Raw genomic sequence first — 17239 nt, 5'->3', positions numbered from 1 at the left:
GATGACCAGTTGCCCTGTCACTCTTCATTGAAAAGTTCAGTCTTTTCTAAATGAAAAGTGGTGTGTTGACAGTAGAGCGTTTATAGAGGGGCAGGGTGGCCCGAGCCTCTATACTAACACGAGTAACAGCAGGTGAATTGGTAAAAACGTGAACCTAAGAGAAGTGAAGCCATTATCTCTGTGTTTCACAGGCGCTGTGACAGGTTCCCAGGGAGTTGACTTGTCATTCCTCCTCTGTTGGTCAGGTATGGCTATAACTGTGTGATCTACGGCTGGGACCCCACCTGCATGATGGGACACGAATGGATCCGAAACATGAACGTGCACAGCCTGCCTCACGGCCATCACCAGCCCTTCTACAACGTGCTGGTGGAGGATGGCTCCTGTCGATACGCAGCCCAAGGTGAGAGGCTGGCCCTGTCGGGACATTCCACGACACCTGGGCATATTTTAAGCACAAATTTGAATACTCATATGTGGGTCTTCAGTACATTTAGAGGTGGCACTGGTCCTATGGCTAACCTTGTAGGACCATACTCAGCTAAACATGGCTGGGTGTGCACTGGTGCAGCCCATGTCCTCTGTCCCCCTGAGACTGGCTGCCAGTTGTTTTCTCTCATTTCTTCGTTGTTCTTAGCCTCTTCCCCTTTGATCTCCATCTCTTCAAGTCTGAGTCCCAGAGATACCCTCGGGTGGCCATTTGCGGGAACTGCAGTCCACACTACTGGTGCTCAGGGTCAGCAGGCGTTGGTAACCCTTGATAGGTGTGTGTAGCACTGCCCTCCCTAACAGGTGCCAGCCCAGGGCAGATCTGAGATGGGGGCCATTGGGACTGAGATGGAGGCTGGAGGACAAAAAACCCTCAGCAAGTCTGCCTTCTCTTTGCCCCAATGCTTTCCATCTCTGTCTAATAGGTCGGATTGGTTGTATGCCTGATTGCCAAGGGTTCACATTAATTTTATTAACACGAGTGCTGACGAAGCAGGCAGGCAGCAGCCTGATATGTGTCATCTCCATGTGAGAACCCCTGTCATTTTATACCTGCTGAGACTGAGGCGCGTGAGGCCAGTTACTTTTAACTTGGGAGAATGAACTTGAAGCCGGCTTGACAGAGAACTTCACCCTCACCCATCATACCGCACCTCTTCATTTCTGGCCTGAAACATGAGGCTTGACCTTTGTAAATCCAATAAGAGAAACAATGAATATATAAAAATGCCAGAAGTTTACAAAAGGCTGGGGAAAGTTTTTGTGTTGATTATTGTTAATTCATCAGGAGGCTGAGAGAGGATCCTCCAGAGCAGTAGTGTCAGAAGTCTGTTTACTGCCACCATAGGTCACTTCCCCCATGGCCCTTGTGCTGGGTGAAGTGTAAGAGGATTTTGCTGGGCTTCCCATGTCAGATAGGCTGTGGCAGTCATGTTATTTATCTTTCAAAGCTACATTAAATCAAAAGTCATACAAATACTTTCTAAAAATCAAAAAGTGATTTGGAAATTATTGAATGATTTGCTGGACCATTTGTACTACCACTAATCCCTTAGTGAGCCATTTCATACTGTGCTTCCTGCAGCATTTTGCAGGAATAAAGGAGAACTTTCTTTTTATCAGCACCATGGGCCAGTGTCCACAGCTGCACAGCCTGCAGTCCCTGTCCACATGGAGGGCTGGTGTGAAGACTTGCAATCTACACAAGTTTCTGGAAACATTTATATCGACTTGAAAATGGGCTTTTTGGATGGGTGTCTGAATTATCCTGTTGAAGATTCTGGAATTTATCCTTTATCAAATCTAAGTAACATGCAGTGTGAGGTTTGCAACAAATAACATTGAAGAACATTTAATATCTGGGTGTCAGTTTTACCATCTCTAAAGTGGAGATTGATCTAAGTGGTTGTGAGTAATGTTAGCAAGTTGTCTTGCTTAATTTTAAGTTTTGAGACATGGAAGGTTCTAAAACCTGAAAAGCTGCTCTGGCCTGCAGAGTCCATCTTTGCTGGCAGTTCTGTGGGTACTTGGAACTTCAGTGCTTCCTGGGGGCCAGAGTGAAGGGGAGGGAGTCTTCATGTGCTCCCCAGGTGTGTCAGCACACCTGCTCCTCAGAGTGCTCCCGCAGCTCTGGGCCCTCTCCTTGGCTCTTGCAATCTTGGTAACCGTTTACATGCTGGTGACTTTCAAAGCCGTATTTCCATCCCGAGCTTCTGGGATGCACGCCTGCATCTTATAGTCCTTGGTAATCTGCACACAGTGGGCTCTCAGGATCTTCAGGTGCCTCAAAAAAAAAAAAAAAAAATCCCCTTTCTCAGCACTAGGGATTGAACCCAGGGATGCTTTATCACTGAGTTACATCCCCAGCCCCTTCAATTTTTAATTTTGAGTCAGGGTCACACTAAGTGTCTGAGGCTTGAGGCTGACCTTAAATGTGTAGTCTTTCCTGCCTCAGCCTCCTGACTAGCTGGGATCACAGGCTCATATCACTGTGCCCAGCTTAGATGCTCTTAAAACACTGGACTCCCGGTGCTGCCCCTGCCCCAGCCTGCTCCTGCACGTCTCATCTCACTGCGTGGGGACCAGCTCTACCTTCTCAGTTTCTTCATCCTCATGCATCCAGCTAGTCAGATGCACCCCCGCCCCCAATCCCCGGCCCCGGGCCTGGCACCTCCACTGGGTGTGCGTCTTTCCTGCCTGTGTTATTGCACACTTGCTGCCGAGACAGAACACACGGTGCTCTTGGCGGTCCAGGCTGCTGTGTGTCCACCTGTGCAGCTTCCCTTCCATCCCCACCTTCATGCTCCAGCATGTTCCATGCTTCTCTCCTTGCAGTTGACCTTTTGCTCTCCTTGAGCTCTTCATGCAGGTGGCTGACGTTCAGTCAGTGTTCAGAGGTCCCCATTGCCACAGAACTTTTGTAGCTGTTCTTTGTTATTGTTGTTTGAAAATGAGGATCCAGCCAGGGTTGCGTACTGAGTCTGGTTGTTCCTCTTCAGTCTCTTGTTCAAGAACAGTGCTCGCTCTTAATGCTCCTTGTCCTTGTTCCTCTTCACCGTGACTCTGGCTGGTTGAGGGGTCCGAGCTGGTTGTCTTGTGAGCTGTCGAGCTTTCAGGATTTGTCTCCTTGTTTTCTTACCTGGGTGTTGTCCTACAGACCAGAAGTTTTCTGGAGCTTGATTAGATCGGGGTAAGTATTTTCCTAAGGAAGTTTAATGTCAGGTGCTGTGTGCTCCACTCAGAGGCCCCTGGGACTCAGTGACCCACCATCACTGATGCTGAGTTTCACCAGATAGCAACTTGCTAAAAGGGACAGTTTTCCCTTTGCAATTAGCAGAAAATCCATGGAGTCACACTGGCATCCCATGAATGTCCCTTCTCTGGTGACCTGTAATTCTGTGGTTTGCTCTGGCACCTGTTGGCTGTCCCTCCCTAAGTCATTCTGTGAGAATTGCAGTCTGTTCCCCCAACAGCTTCCCATGCTGCCCTGCCTCTCCCAACTCCCCCCTCCCGTCCCCCGTAGATGCCTGGATTTTTATTTAATCAATGTATTGTGATTGTTTGGAACAATTTTATGCTCACATGAGCCCATATTTAGCCAGTGGGAGACCTTCAGAGGCTAAATTTTTTAAACACTCAGATGTGATTTTAAACATTTCTGGGTTATTTTATTTGCATTTGATTTGGTTTTAGCTGGGTGTGGTGGTGCACACCTATAATCCCAGCTTCTCAGGAGGTTGAGGAAGAAGGATTGCAAAATTGAAGCCAGCCTGGGCAACTTAGCAAGACCCTGTCTCACAATAAAGTAAAAAGGACTGGAGGAATGGCTCAGTCTGGAGGAATGGATCAGTGGTAGAGGGCGCCCAGCACGGGTGAAGCCTTGGGTTCAACCCCCGCACCACAAATGCACACACACAATTTGTTTTTAAAACTTGTCTTGATCTAAATTTTCAAGCCTTGTTGTCTCCAGTGATTCTACTAACCTGGGTAGAAATCATTAATAATGCTTTTATAGTTATTAGCCCACCACAGAGTGTTGAAAAATAAATTATAAGCCATAAACCTGTATGATATCTTTAAACAAGAGAATTCTTCCCTCAAGATGCCAGATTTCTCCTAAGCAGCATCTTGCATGTATATAACCTGTCGTACCCACCAGGGGGCATGCTTTAACACTGGTTGCTGTCCCTGCTGCCTTGTCTATTTCTCAGATACCGGGGAAGACCAGTGTGGTGAGTGCTGGGGACAGAAGTCAGCTGCCCACATTGGAAGCTCAGGAATTCAACTGCCATGTGAAAATCTGGTTCTTACATGCTGTGCCTATAAGGGTGCAGTGTGCCTCGTGGGGTGCTCTGAGTGTGGTGTGCCCTTTCCTAGTGGTAGTTCCCTTTCCCTAATTTTTCTTATACTTCCACAGTAAACTTTCCACCCACTTAAACAGTCCATGGGAATCTGCACATGCTGAGTGAGGATCCCCCATACAGGGGTGGGGCGTAAAGTGTCATATAAATTGTAAAAGTCTCAAGCACCGTTCATTTGCAGCCTAGCCGCCCCACCCTTCGGTCTCTTGAGACACATTCGGACATATGTATAGACGCCCATGGTCCCTTGTTCAAATAGCAGCACAGTGATCCTTCGTGAGGACTTGCCTGGGAATGGGGGCCTCTCCAGACTGGAATACCAAGCTGCAAGTAAATAAGCCGGTTGCAGGTGTTTAGAGTGATTTGTGTAAGTAAACACACGACAGTACCAAGACTCCTCCAGGGATATACGGGAGATTCACACAGGACCATAAAGACACACTGCTGGTCCTTCCCCACAGAAGGGGGCACCAGGACAGGGCCCTACCCACGGAGGACTCGAAGGTCATCCTTCCATAGTATCTATTTGTATATTTTCAGGCAGCTGAAAATTTAAAATTAATTAAGCAAACACTTTCTCTGAAAACTTCAAGGGAATTGGGGAGACGTCTCAGGATTTTTCAGCACTTTTAAGGGTCCCCTGGTTCATCTTTTGCTCAATTAAGTTTTGTGGTTGTGAGGTTCATCCTTCCTTATCAAGTAGAGTCTTTGAACCTTCTGATATAGTGACTTGGTCTTGTCCCCTCACAGTACACAGTTGCCAGCTCCGTGATGTTTTCTGCTGTAGAGGAACGTGCTCTGCTTTCCTCTGCTCCCTGGGGCTGGGAGCCAAGCAGGCAAACGCTCCGCATCCCGCCGGGCTCTCCAGCCGCCGGAGTGCCGGGTCACCATCTGCACCTTCGCTTCCCTCCTACGTGCGTCCCACTGCTGCCTGGACATTTCACAACAGCCTTGGTTGGGGCCCACACCCAGAATTCTGTGCAATAGCTGCCTGGTCGTGTTCTCCCAAGGTCTGAGGACAGTAGCCTCTTTTCTTCCCTCTTGCCAATGTGCAGAGGCCAAGAGCTATGGGCATCAAGCTGCTGCTCTGCATCACTGGGGTTGGGGCGGCTGCTACTCCGCATGTCTTGGTTTCTTTTTTTCTCTTAATATATTTTTTTTTTTGGTTGTAGATGGACACAGTACTTTCATTTATTTATTTATGTATTTTTATGTGATGCTAAGGATGGAACCCAGTGCCTCACATGTGAGGAAAGCGCTCTGCCTCTGAGCCCCAGCCCCAGCCCAGCGTGTCGGTTTCGGTTTCTTTAGAGCAGGTCCCTCTGACCTGAGCACGGCCGACATTGTGGCCCACCTGATTCTTCGTGATGGGACCACCTGTGCACGGGAGGGAGTTTGGCAGCATCCTGAGCTCTGCCCGCTACCAGCCAGTAGCAACTCCCAGTTCTGACAACCAAAAATGTCTTCAGGGATTGCCAGCACCAGTGCTCCCACAAACTGGCCTCAAAGCAGGTGGACTGTCTCCATCCTGCCTGTCACTGAGAGGCGTAGGGAGTGGTCCCTTAGAGCCAAGGGCACTCGACCTCTTGGTATCCCCAGGTCCTTTCCCTTCCTAATACTCCCACCAGCAAATCCACGTGTGGCGTCCTTGGTAGCTGCCTGGTTAAGGCACAGGCCTGTTGCCCTCACTGTAGGCCCTACACAGAGAATGTGCCTGGGACTGGATTGCAGGGGCAGCAGAGGGCATTTTCGGAGTGTGCAAGCCACCCAGCTTCCATCTTGAAAAACCAAGGTGCCGTGGCTCTGAGCGCCAGTCCCCTTCACTCTGCTCCCTTCTCACAGGGGCAGACAGTGTGGGGACACCCCGTAGCACCGTTACATCTGGTTCCCAGAGCTCTGGAGGAGCTGGTCCTTGGGTAGGTCCTTCCTCTGTACTGCATCTTGCCTGGCACAGGAGGCATCAAGAGGGGCTCTGGGCTGTGCTGTAAAACCACCCCAGAGCCTGGCATGCTGTAAGCCCCTGATTTAAAAGAATCTGTGGGAGACAGCCATCCATGCTACATAGTGTCCTGGTAGCTGGCGTTGGCTCTTCTAAGGCTTTTGCTTTTTCGGGGGGCGGGTGGTACTGGGGATTGAACTCGGGGGCATTCAACCACTGAGTCATGTCCCCAGCCCTATGTTGTATTCAAAGACAGGGTTTCACTGAGTTGCTTAGCACCTCGCCATTGTTGAGGCTGGCCTCAAACTGCAATCCTCCTGCCTCAGCCTCTTTGAGTTGCTGGGATTATAGGCAGGGGCCACCATGCCCATCGGCTTTCTGGACTTTTCTAAGTATAGTGTGTGTTTATCCCCATCTCCCCCATAGCTTCCCCCTTCCTTCACTGCCCAGTGTTTTGCTGAGTTAATGTGCCATTACTTTTATTTGCCCAAGGATGCAAAGTTGATTTTACCAACATTGCTTAAAAGCTTCCATAAGTGCTAAAGTAAACTAGGTGGGTGGTGCCTCTAATCCCAGCAATTTGGGAGGCTGAGACAATATGACAAGTTCAAGATTACAAGTTCAAGGCCAGACTCAGCAACTTACCAAGACCCTGTCTCAATAAGGGCTGAGGGTGTAGCTCATTGGGGGTTCAGTCCCCAGAACTACAGTTTTTTTTTAATTAGTGCTAAAGTAATCTACATATGTTCATCCTTGCACATTGTTTATGATTTCTTTAGCAGCATTGATTCTTAAACTGATACATTCCTTGCCACACTCTTAAGAAACAGCATATTAGCACAGAATTCCTTTAGACCCTCTTGTTTTGTGGCGAAGAGGAGAAGTATAGATGGAGTCACCCCAGTCTTTCCCTCTCTCCAGAGGCAAACGTCAGGCCAGATCAGGCCTTCCGAAAACTGCCTGCATTCACCTGTGTGCCCTGGAGGTGCCAGGCCTCTGCATGCCCTGAGCTGTGCGCCGAGATGTCTGTTGCACATCGAGACTTCATATGTCCCCTGTTTGTGTTGGATTGTCTGCGCACAGCATGGCTTTGTCTTGATGGGAGGCTGCCCTGGGAACACAGCCGTGGGGTGTTCTACCCCGCCCAGCTCCTTCCTGGAGCTGGGTCATGGAGGTCATGGCTGAGTTTCTTCTAGATCAGAGGTCAGACCCAGTCTCCTGCAGCAAGAAAAGATGCGCAAGATGCCATCCTTCCGTTGGTCCCCTGGAGGAGCCATGTCTCGAGTTTGTGGGGGAGACTGAACTTGTCAAAGGACTTCACCCTTTAAACACCTTGCCTATAATACAATTTTTTAAAAATTTTTTTAGTCGCAGTTGGACACAATATCTTTATTTTATTCATTTACGTTTATGTGGTACTGAGGATCGAACCCAGGGCCTCACACATGCTAGGTGAGCGCTCTATCGCTGAGCCACAACCCCAGCCCCCGCCAGTATAATGCCCTTTTGTATAATTCCATTTAAAGCTTATTTCTAGTTATCTAGTGGCAAAGTGGAGAGGGAAGAGGGCCGGGCCTGGGCTGCTGGATCTTCAGGGCCCGCCTACTAGTGCTCATCTCGCTGGACCACGCAGGAGCTCTGGGAGGTGGCGAGGAACCCTCTTGGTAGCAGAACGCGGGGTGGGTCTGAGGCATGTACCCAGGTGCAGGTGGCTTCTGAAGCTGAGCCACTGCAGAAATGAGTGAGCAATGGTTACCCTATTGTGGCCTTGGGCTATTGGTTAGCTAGGGCCTGAGGGGTGTGACAAGACCCTAGTCTCCATTCCATGGAGACTCCACTGGGTTGTTGTTGCCAAATATCTTGCTCAGAGAACAGAAAAATGTTTCTCTTCCCTGTGCAGCCATGGGGGGCCTTTGCCACCTCCCCAGGGCCACACCCTGCCTTTTTCCTTTCACCTCTAAACTCCATGGTCTTTCCTTTTCACCCACCTCAAAAATGCCACTTGACAGGAGTGACGGGGTGCTCTGGAGAAAAGACACTGCTGAAGCATTAACGAGAATGTCCCTGTGCCTCTTTGCCAACAGAAAATCTGGAGTACAACGTGGAGCCTCAGGAGATCTCTCACCCCGACGTGGGGCGCTACTTCTCGGAGTTCACGGGCACTCACTACATCCCCAACGCGGAGCTGGAGATCCGGTACCCGGAGGATCTGGAGTTTGTCTATGAAACGGTGCAGAATATTTACAGTGCAAAGAAAGAGAGCATAGATGAGTAGAGTCCAGAGGAGGACATCGTGCCTTTGCCGCTGCTGCTATCTCCCAAGAGAACAGGGTTCCGGCGGAGACTCTCCAGGAGCCCTCTGGACTCACTGTCAGCAAAGCCACTGCACCAGTGGGCTGGTCGCCTCCTCCCCAGTTGAATGACATGTGCTCTCCGCCAGCTGCAAAGACAATGTCGCTCTCCGCCTACACTAGTGAATTAACTCGAAAGGCACTGTGTTCAGTGGCATGGCTTGTATGCTTGTCCTGTGGTGACGTTCGTGACATTCTGTCCTCATGAAGTCTCACAGCCAACACCTGTTCTTTTTATCCACTGCCATCCTCTGTCTGTCTCCATGTCTCAGAACATTTCACTCACTGGGCAGATGGGCTTGTCCATTTGCAGTAATTTCTTTCTGATGTCTCCGTGGGACGTGTGCGGTCTTGAGTCAGGCTTGTCTGTCTGTTACCCTGAATTTCCTGGCGTATTCGGAGGTAAAGTCGTTCGCTGTCTTGGCAGCACCTTGGAGATGGAGATGTCAACAAGCAAATGGTAATTAGAATCTTTAGAACTTATTTTCTTGCTGATACATGAAACACAGATTTTAAGTGTTTGTCTCTCTCTCTCTTTTTTTTTAATTTAAATTGGGAGAATAACAGTTTTCCCTTCCAAATTCCTCTCTTGGAATTATGCACATTTCTATAAATCATGAGTTTTCTATTTTATTACATAAGATTCTTTAGGAAATGCATAATAATGGCTTTCGTGGATTTTTCCACATTCATCTTCTGTTTCTTTAAAATGACTACTTTATTTTTAATCTTAAAAAAATCTGCTCCAGTATCATGAGTAGGTCTTAAATCAGTGATGGGTTCTATTTTTTTCTAGTGAGCCACACAGATCTGTTGTTGAAATAGTCTCTCATAAATTGTACTCTCTGGTCTCCAAAGACCAAAAAGTGGGGTTCCACTTTTCTAATCGAAAAGAAAAAACTAATGAACCTTAATTTTCTTTTTAAAGAAGGAGGGATTCCACACCTTTGTCATTCCTTAGAGTCACTTCCAGACCCTTTGAATGTGGGGGGGTAGAAAGAAGTCAGTGTCTTTCATGTGAAGCGTGTTGGCTGGTGGGAAAAAAGGGGTGTGTGTGATCTGGCTTCTCGGGCCATCGGTGCCCAGAAGCACCAGGACGAAGCCTGTGTCCTGGTCACTTGGGAAAGCCCGGTCCTGCCCGGGCTGCCTGGCTCCTTTTCCATGTTCTTAGTAACTGAGCTGAAGGGACCGAGTCTGCAGTTCTGGAGTTGCCGCCACTTGCCACCTGCCAGTTCTCAAGTGAGCTAGCTTGTGATTAGCCGTAGAGCTCACTCCTGGAGTTAGGACTTAGTTACTTTGCGCTCTGCATTTAAAATGCATAATCCATTTGCTGTAGCCAGCGAGGCTTTAGGAGGCCGCAGTCCAGCCAGCCTCGCACGTGTCTGCCATTTGCATGCAGTATTCTCACCGCGTTGAATGACTGCTTCTTGTTTACCCTTTGGAAACCCTGGGATGACCAAGGTTCGGGGAACCCACCTAAGACCACTTCCTAACAAGTGAAGGCCACTAGGCGGTTACTGGAAGGAGATGGGGACTTGGCCGGCCGGCTCCTTCCGCCTGAAGTAGCTGCCACCCAGTGTCTGTGTTCCTCATCAGTCAAATCCAAAGTCAGGTGATTTGAACTTGCATTTGAAAATGTAACCACTCACAACACCTATCCTGCCTGAGGTGGCGGGATTTCACACTACTCTCGCTTAAGGGTAAAAATTAGATAATATGGAATTAACGTTAATGAGATGCATTACTAAGAAACCTTGGAGCATGCTGAGTTATAACTGTTGGTTTTTCGGTTTGATTTCCTTTTTTCTTAGAGTAACATCAAAGCCAAGAAAGATGGTTTTACCTTTACTGACCCAACTGTAAATATGTATCTAGACTGTTTTTAAATGTGTTTCCTCATGAATGCTTCATTTGGCTCCAGGAAGCCTGTATCACCTGTGTAAGTTGGTATTTGGGCACTTTATATTTTTCTAAAAACGTGTTTTGGATCCTGTACTCTAATAAATCATAAGTTTCTTTTTAAAAATTTTTCCAAAAGTTTTCTCCGTTTTAAAAAGCCCTGTTATAAAAGTAGAACTTTCACAATGTTAAAATATGAAATATTTGGATATAGTAACTTCTTTTCTCTTCAAATGAATGCCAAGATTTTTTTGTATAATGATTAATAAATGGAACTTACCCAGAGAAAACCATGCAAATGGCCTGCCCAATTTCGTTTCAGAACAAAAAGCCCAGCCGCAATGAAAGAAGGATCTCTAGGCTCTCTTCTGATGGAGTGTGAAAGGTTTGCCCTGTGAGTCCTTGACAGTGGTGGGGGTGCCATGTGCCGGGGTTTCCTTGCCAGGCCGTTACTTACCAGCTGTAGTAGCTTTACAGTCTCACCTGTTTTTTTTTGTTGTTGTTTTTTTTTTTTAAGAGAGAGGCAGAGAGAGAGAGAATTTTTCAACATTTATTTTTTAGTTATCAGCGGGCACAACATCCTTGTTTGTATGTGGTGCTGAGGATCGAACCCGGGCCGCACGCATTCCAGGCGAGCGTGTACCGCTTGAGCCACATCCCCAGCCCTACCTCACCTGTTTAATCATGTGAAAATACATGTCAACTGAGAGCTGCAGATATCTGCAGGAGAATCAGGTCTGCAGTGTGTCTGGTCAGTGTCGCCCAAGCACTGCGCTACGCACGGTGGACCCAGTGTCCTCCGCAGCATGCCTCTGCCCTGTTACTGCCATGTGAGGGCAGTAGTTAGGGCTACACAGGGTCAGCGATTTCCTGCCGTCGTGTTCCTCCCGGCCATTAACACACTGCTGTGCAGAGTGACTTTCCCAGGAGGGCAGACAGCTGGTCGAGTCCTCCTAACCTGGTAGGACCTAGAATTCTCACTCCTGGAGATGCTGGTGGCTGTGTTGCATGTGTGTACTGAGCTGCGGGCCAATGTGGAGCCAGGACTCCTGGTAACCCCCTAGCAGCTCTGTGGGCAGGGCCTGTTGGCAGGCGCGGACTGTCTCTGTTGCATGTCCTTCATTATCAAGATGTAAAAAAGCATCCTGACTCAAGGGCTCTACAGAAGCAGGCTGTAGGCGGGGTTGGCTGCAGGCCAAGTTCTGCTGACCCTGCTGAGATGTGCGTGGGCTAAGGTTAGTGCCCGCTGCAGGCAGGGAAGTCCAGATGGGACGGCTGGTGGGTGGTGGGAACCCAGGTCTCCCAAGGTTGCCAGGAACCCGTAGCTCCAGCCCCTCAGACCCACACTGTCAATAAGGAGCAACGCCCTTGCCTTGCTTTGTCCCCTGTGGTACTGCGATGGCACCCAGAGCCTCGTGCACACCAGGCAGGCGCTCCATGCTGAGCCATGCCCCCCAGCCCCCTCGCAATCCTCTGATCCCTCCCCCCCAGCTTTATCATTTTAGTTCTGAAATTCTAGAATCTTGAGACTCTAGGACTTCCTTCCTTGTTTAAAATGTGCGAATATAGAATAAACATGGCCACTTGGCAGTGATCGCATTAGGGCAGTGCAGGCTCTGTAATACAGACCCCAGAACACTGTGGCTCAAGCCCAAGAGAACTCCCCTGCAGGGGTGACCCTGGGCGGGAGAGGAGCTGGCTCGCGGCCCTCAGCAGGCATTTGGAGGCTGTGTAAGTGGGCCTCTCCACCCAGCCCTCGGGAGGGGTTTCCTGGAGTGCCACACCATGCCACCTGTGTTGACAGGCAGCACCAGTCTCCGGCTCAGTCACCCCGTCTCAGCAGGATGCAGTGGGGTACCCCTTACAGGTCCTGCTGCTGTGGCGAATTCAGACCCCCACACAGATGGCTGTGCAAGGGGAGGAGAGGGTCGGTCCTCCTGGCGGGGGGTGTTACATACGCTGTACCCACCTCAAGCCAGAACTTGAGTTACAGGGCTGCACCCCAACTCCAGAGGCTGGGGAGTCCCTTCCTGGTGGGACATTTACCTGTGTGCCCCCCACCCTGCGTGGCCTCCACCCGAGGTTCCTGATGGGCTCTGCAGGTTCTCCCTCGGCCTTGGGGATCAGCGACTGACAGCTAGCCCCAAGTCCCTTTTGGAGATGAAGCAGGGACTGGACACCTGTTATCAAAGCTCCCGTTAGGGAGAAGGAGGGAGGAGACACCCCGCATCACTGGTCTCCAGCAAGGTGACATCCTTCTTAACCAACCTACTAGTGCCAGTAAAGTGCCTGAAGTTCTCTTCCAGAACATTCCCACCTACTTCACGGTCTTGTACTGCATATTAACCAAGATGAATATGGTTGTTTAACTGAAACATGTTTAATGGTCCTTTGTTCAGTGATTTCATCCTTCCTTCATTCATTCGTTCATTCATTCATTCAATTTTTGCAGGTGGGTCTCAGTGGCCTCACTCTCCAGCCATCCTCCTGCCTCAGCCTCCTGAGTAGCTGGGACTGCAGGCACCCGCCCCTGCGCCCAGCTGCAGACTCCACTTTCAGCACAGAAGCAGGAGATCCCTGCCTCTTGTTTCCTTGCAGTCTTGAGAGCAGCTCGTTTCTGCCTCAGCGCCTGTCCTTCCTGTCCTTCCTGTCCTTCCCTTGCAAGAAACAGCTAAGAGCAACAGGAGGCTGTGTTCAGTCTGTGCAGGCTGCTGGCCGCCTCAGCTAACTAAGGGCTGTGGCTCCCCCTTGCAGGTTGTCAGCAACACCGTCCCAAATGGGACCCCAGCCCAGCTCTCCAGCTCTCTGCCTGCTGCAGGGTCTGCCCAGCCTGCGGGGCCAGGCCTAGCCATAGTTTATGTCACAGCGCTTCTCCTCCCAGTGACTTTCTTCAGGTTTATAGTGGGCGCGGACAGTTCTCAGGAGACGTCTGCGTGTTCAAGTTGCAGGATTTAGGGGAAGCTAGAGAGCCCTTGGGACTGGGACAGTGGCCTTCCCATTGCCAACACCCAGTGATTCTCTTGGTTCCTTGACGGTCTATCATGGGTCGCAGGATGATCGTCCACTACCATGCAGAGGGCCTGACCCTTGGGATCCTAACATCACCCACTGCAGTGTCTCTCAGCCTGTTTTTTGGCACTGTCCCCTTTAAGAAGCTACAGGGGAGGCTGAGGCAGGAGGATCACAAGTTCAAGGGCAACTTGGAGAGGTCTTCTCTCAAAATATTAAAGGGCTGGAGATGTAGCTCAGTGGTAGAACATCCCTGGCACTAGGGGAGAAAACTGCGGGGTAAAGCTCAGGAGAAGCCATTTTCCTGAGCCTCTGCCACCCTTGAGGGAATGGGTCCCTGCTCTCTTACCCGCTCTTGCTGGTTGATGCCGGTACCTAGTCTTTGAGGGTCTGCCAAAAGTGCTGCCTTTCCTTGTGCCCGGAGCTTTGGTGAATATAGGAGAAGGACATCTCTGTCCCCTGTAAGGGCTAAAATGTCTACTGTGGACAAAGACCTTTTGGATTATATGCTACAAAATCCTCTTTGTTAGTATATTGACTCCACCCACCCAAATCTCTTGAAGGCTGTTTCTTTTTTAAAAGTCCTCAATTATGGGCTGGAGCTGGGGCTCAGTGGTAGCACACTCGTCTGGCATGTGTGAGGCCCTGGGTTTGGTTCTTGGCACCACATAAAAATAAATACATAGGGCTGGGGATGTGGCTCAAGCGGTAGTGCGCTCGCCTGGCATGCGTGCGGCCCGGGTTCGATCCTCAGCACCAAATACAAAGATGTTGTGTCCGCCGATAACTAAAAAATAAATATTAAAAATTCTCTCTCTCTCTCCCTCCCTCTCTCACTCTCTCTTAAAAAAAAATAAATAAATAAATACATAAAGGTATTGTGTCCAACTACAACTAAAATATATATATATATTTTTTTTTTAAAGTCCCCAATTAATTGAAAGGGTTTTATGTTTTGTTTTGTTGCCTCTTATAAAAATGGGATAATCAGGGCTATCCCGGCTCAGGCCTGAGTCGCGGCGACATGGCTAAAGTCACTAAGAAAGTTGGAATCCTTGGTAAAGATGGGACCCGCTACGGTGCCTCCCTCCAGAAAATGGTGAAGAAAACCGAAATCCGCCAGCAGGCCAGGTACACTCATTCCTTCTGTGACAAAACCAAGATGAAGAGATGGGCTCTGGGGATCGGGCACTGTGGTTCCTGTGGCTGGGGGTGCCTGGCCCTACGGCACCACGTCTGCTGGCACCGTGGAGTCTGCCGTCAGAAGGCCGAAGGAATTGAAGGACCAGCCGAAAGTCCCACCATATCACAAAACTGTGGCTTGCTGTTGGTTGCATTAACTGAGTGTTCTGATGTGACTGCATTCATATTGCCCTCTCAAAAGCGGTCTGTAAATGGAAGCCCTTCCGATTTGAATTGGAACGTTTTGCTAGACGGGTTATTGTGATCAGGTTTTTTCCTCCAGTAGTCAGATGACAGTGGCCTGAAACCAAGTCTTATAGCTTGGGTGAGTATGTGCTTAGCTTTTTTTTTTTTTTAACCACTGTTCAACTTCTCAGAGACACATTGACAGATTGTGCACAGTTTGTTTTAAAGGTAGAATGTGCTAAAATACACAAAGAACATACAAAAACTGAAAAACAAATGGGATAAGAGAAGCAGAGTGGGAAGACTCTGGGCAACAGCTACTGTCACCTGAAATGATTTCCTAAATATTTCCACGAGGTTAGTTAGAAAAATTTGAAAGCCCAAGGACCCCTCATGATCGGTGATTTGCTACCAATGGGAACGGTGAGGCCCGTGACAGTGAAGAGACCTTGATTTGGCCAAGGGCCTTTGGGCCGGACCACAGGGGCATTTCTCCTGCCCCCCCACTTGCCTCCTGGGTAGGGGCTTTGTGCCCTCGGATACCCTATAGTGATGCCATCCCTGATTATTTGGGACTCACGCCTTGTTTGCTCAGCGAGCTCCTGGCCAGGTCATTCCACTGGCATTTGTTTGGTTGAAGGAAAAGAGGACAGGCTCTCCCTCTGTCCCAGCAGTCTGTGCGCTGGAAGTTTGGGGAAACCCTATTCCGAGCCTGCAGAGGCTTTTTACGGGGAGTCGCTTCTGCCAGTGCTGTTTCCTCTATGGCAGGAGCTGCCCAACTGTTTCTGCAAAGGGCCAGATAGTATGCCGTTCTGGATTCCTGGGCCAGATGGTTGCTGTCGCAATTACTCTGCCATTGCGGTACGAAGCAGCCGCAGACAGCTCATTCAGAGCGAGTGTGGCTGTGGGCCAGGGTGGCCCTCGGCCTGCGTGTGCCTAAAGAAACACCTAGACTTGTTCTTTTAAGGAAGTCTAAGCAACATCAAAAAGTTGAAAAGGGTTGTGGGGTGCCGGGTGCCCCCTGATAGAGCTCGCACTTAGCCCCCTCGAGGCCCAGAGCACAATCCCCACCTCCCAAGCAAACGAAAAGTTAGGGAAAAAAGTGGAATAGAAACCCAGGTGCCCAGCACCAGGACTCACCACTGGACACCGGCTGTAGCTTTTTTATCTTCTTTTCAAGGTTGTGTGCCCTTTCTCCTGGGCCATTTGAAGACATCTCCAACTAGCCCGAACTTCTCCCTGAGTATTTGAGCTTATATCTCGGAAGCATGAGAACACAGTACCAAGCATACCTAAGGCGATTAATAGTGACGCAAAAAGTACATCCAAAACATGAAACTGAGTGGGATCAACCGCTTTATCATAAAATCTTAGGCCACTTCAGTTTGGAGCCACACCCTGGTCTATAGCTGGAGTCAGAGTGGAAGTGGGTTGGAACCGACAAAGAAGAGTGGACCCGGGCTGAGGTGCGGCTCGGGGCAGGGCACTTCCTAGCAAGCACAAGGCCCTGTGTTCCAACCTCAGCCATCCATGCCGAGCCCCTTGGCCCACGGTGAACCTTGAGGTTGCTAACAACAAAACAACCGCTGTCTCAGGTGAACCTAGGTTCCGGAACCTCCTCTCACCCTGGAGAAACCATCTGCTGCAGCAGGGAGCTCTACCATCCTTGAGGGAATGGGTCCCTTGCGCTTTCCAGACAATGTTGAGTGGGAATCCACAGGACAAGCACCATATCCTGTGTCCCCAGGCCCAGTGCTGAGCCCCTAACCCCCACAGGGCCTCACGAGGCTGTGCAGACTCAGCGACCCCCGAGGTCCCTTGTAGAGGCCTAGGCACCATCCTGTGCTCTCCTGATTTTTAAAATTAGTCATATCATCTAAGATCTTGACTTAATCCACCACATTCACTAAGAGAAGCTATTTGGGTCAAGGCAGGAGAACGGCCCATCCAGAGTTGGGAGCTGGACTTGTCCCTATGCAAGGCTGGAGGCTCTCAGCAGCTGCGTCTGCAGAAAACAACCGTCTCTTCTCAGGGTGCCAGTGAGCCAGGAAGCGCTGACGCGTGGAGATGCTGACTCTGTTCACACCCTCACTGCCCGCCCAGGCTGCCCCTGGCCACACAGGGGCACGGCCTTTGGTGTGCTGGCCCCAGCCTCTCTCTTTCTCCTAAGCAGCAGGCCAGCCGGCTGCATCTTCCATGCGTCTTCTCAGTGCTGGGGCTCTAACCAGGACTTTGCAAGCTCTACCACTGAGCTGCACCCCCAAGCCCACGTGTGCGCGCGCGCGTGTGTGTGAGTGTGTGTGTGTGGTTTTTGTTTTTGGTAC

General features: G+C 49.8%; 1 protein-coding gene and 1 pseudogene across 2 annotated transcripts in view; both read left to right on the top strand.

Annotated features, from left to right (window-relative positions):
- The window catches only part of Fbxo21 (F-box protein 21), a 39059-nt gene extending 28228 nt beyond the window's left edge, over positions 1-10831 (top strand). For both annotated transcript variants that reach the window (XM_076855042.2, XM_076854957.2), the window contains exons 11-12: positions 246-403; positions 8373-10831. In XM_076855042.2, the coding sequence (XP_076711157.1) occupies positions 246-403; positions 8373-8563 (349 nt within the window). In that variant the 3' untranslated portion in view covers positions 8564-10831. The remainder of the gene's footprint in view (positions 1-245; positions 404-8372) is intronic.
- A 3740-nt stretch (positions 10832-14571) lies between these two features.
- On the top strand, positions 14572-15881 carry LOC143398885 (large ribosomal subunit protein eL43 pseudogene; annotated as a pseudogene).
- Positions 15882-17239: the final 1358 nt, after the last annotated feature.

The sequence above is a fragment of the Callospermophilus lateralis genome, chromosome 1 (assembly GCF_048772815.1).
Source record: "Callospermophilus lateralis isolate mCalLat2 chromosome 1, mCalLat2.hap1, whole genome shotgun sequence".
In the NCBI taxonomy this organism is placed as follows: domain Eukaryota; kingdom Metazoa; phylum Chordata; class Mammalia; order Rodentia; family Sciuridae; genus Callospermophilus; species Callospermophilus lateralis.
This window is presented reverse-complemented; position numbering and strand designations above follow the sequence as displayed.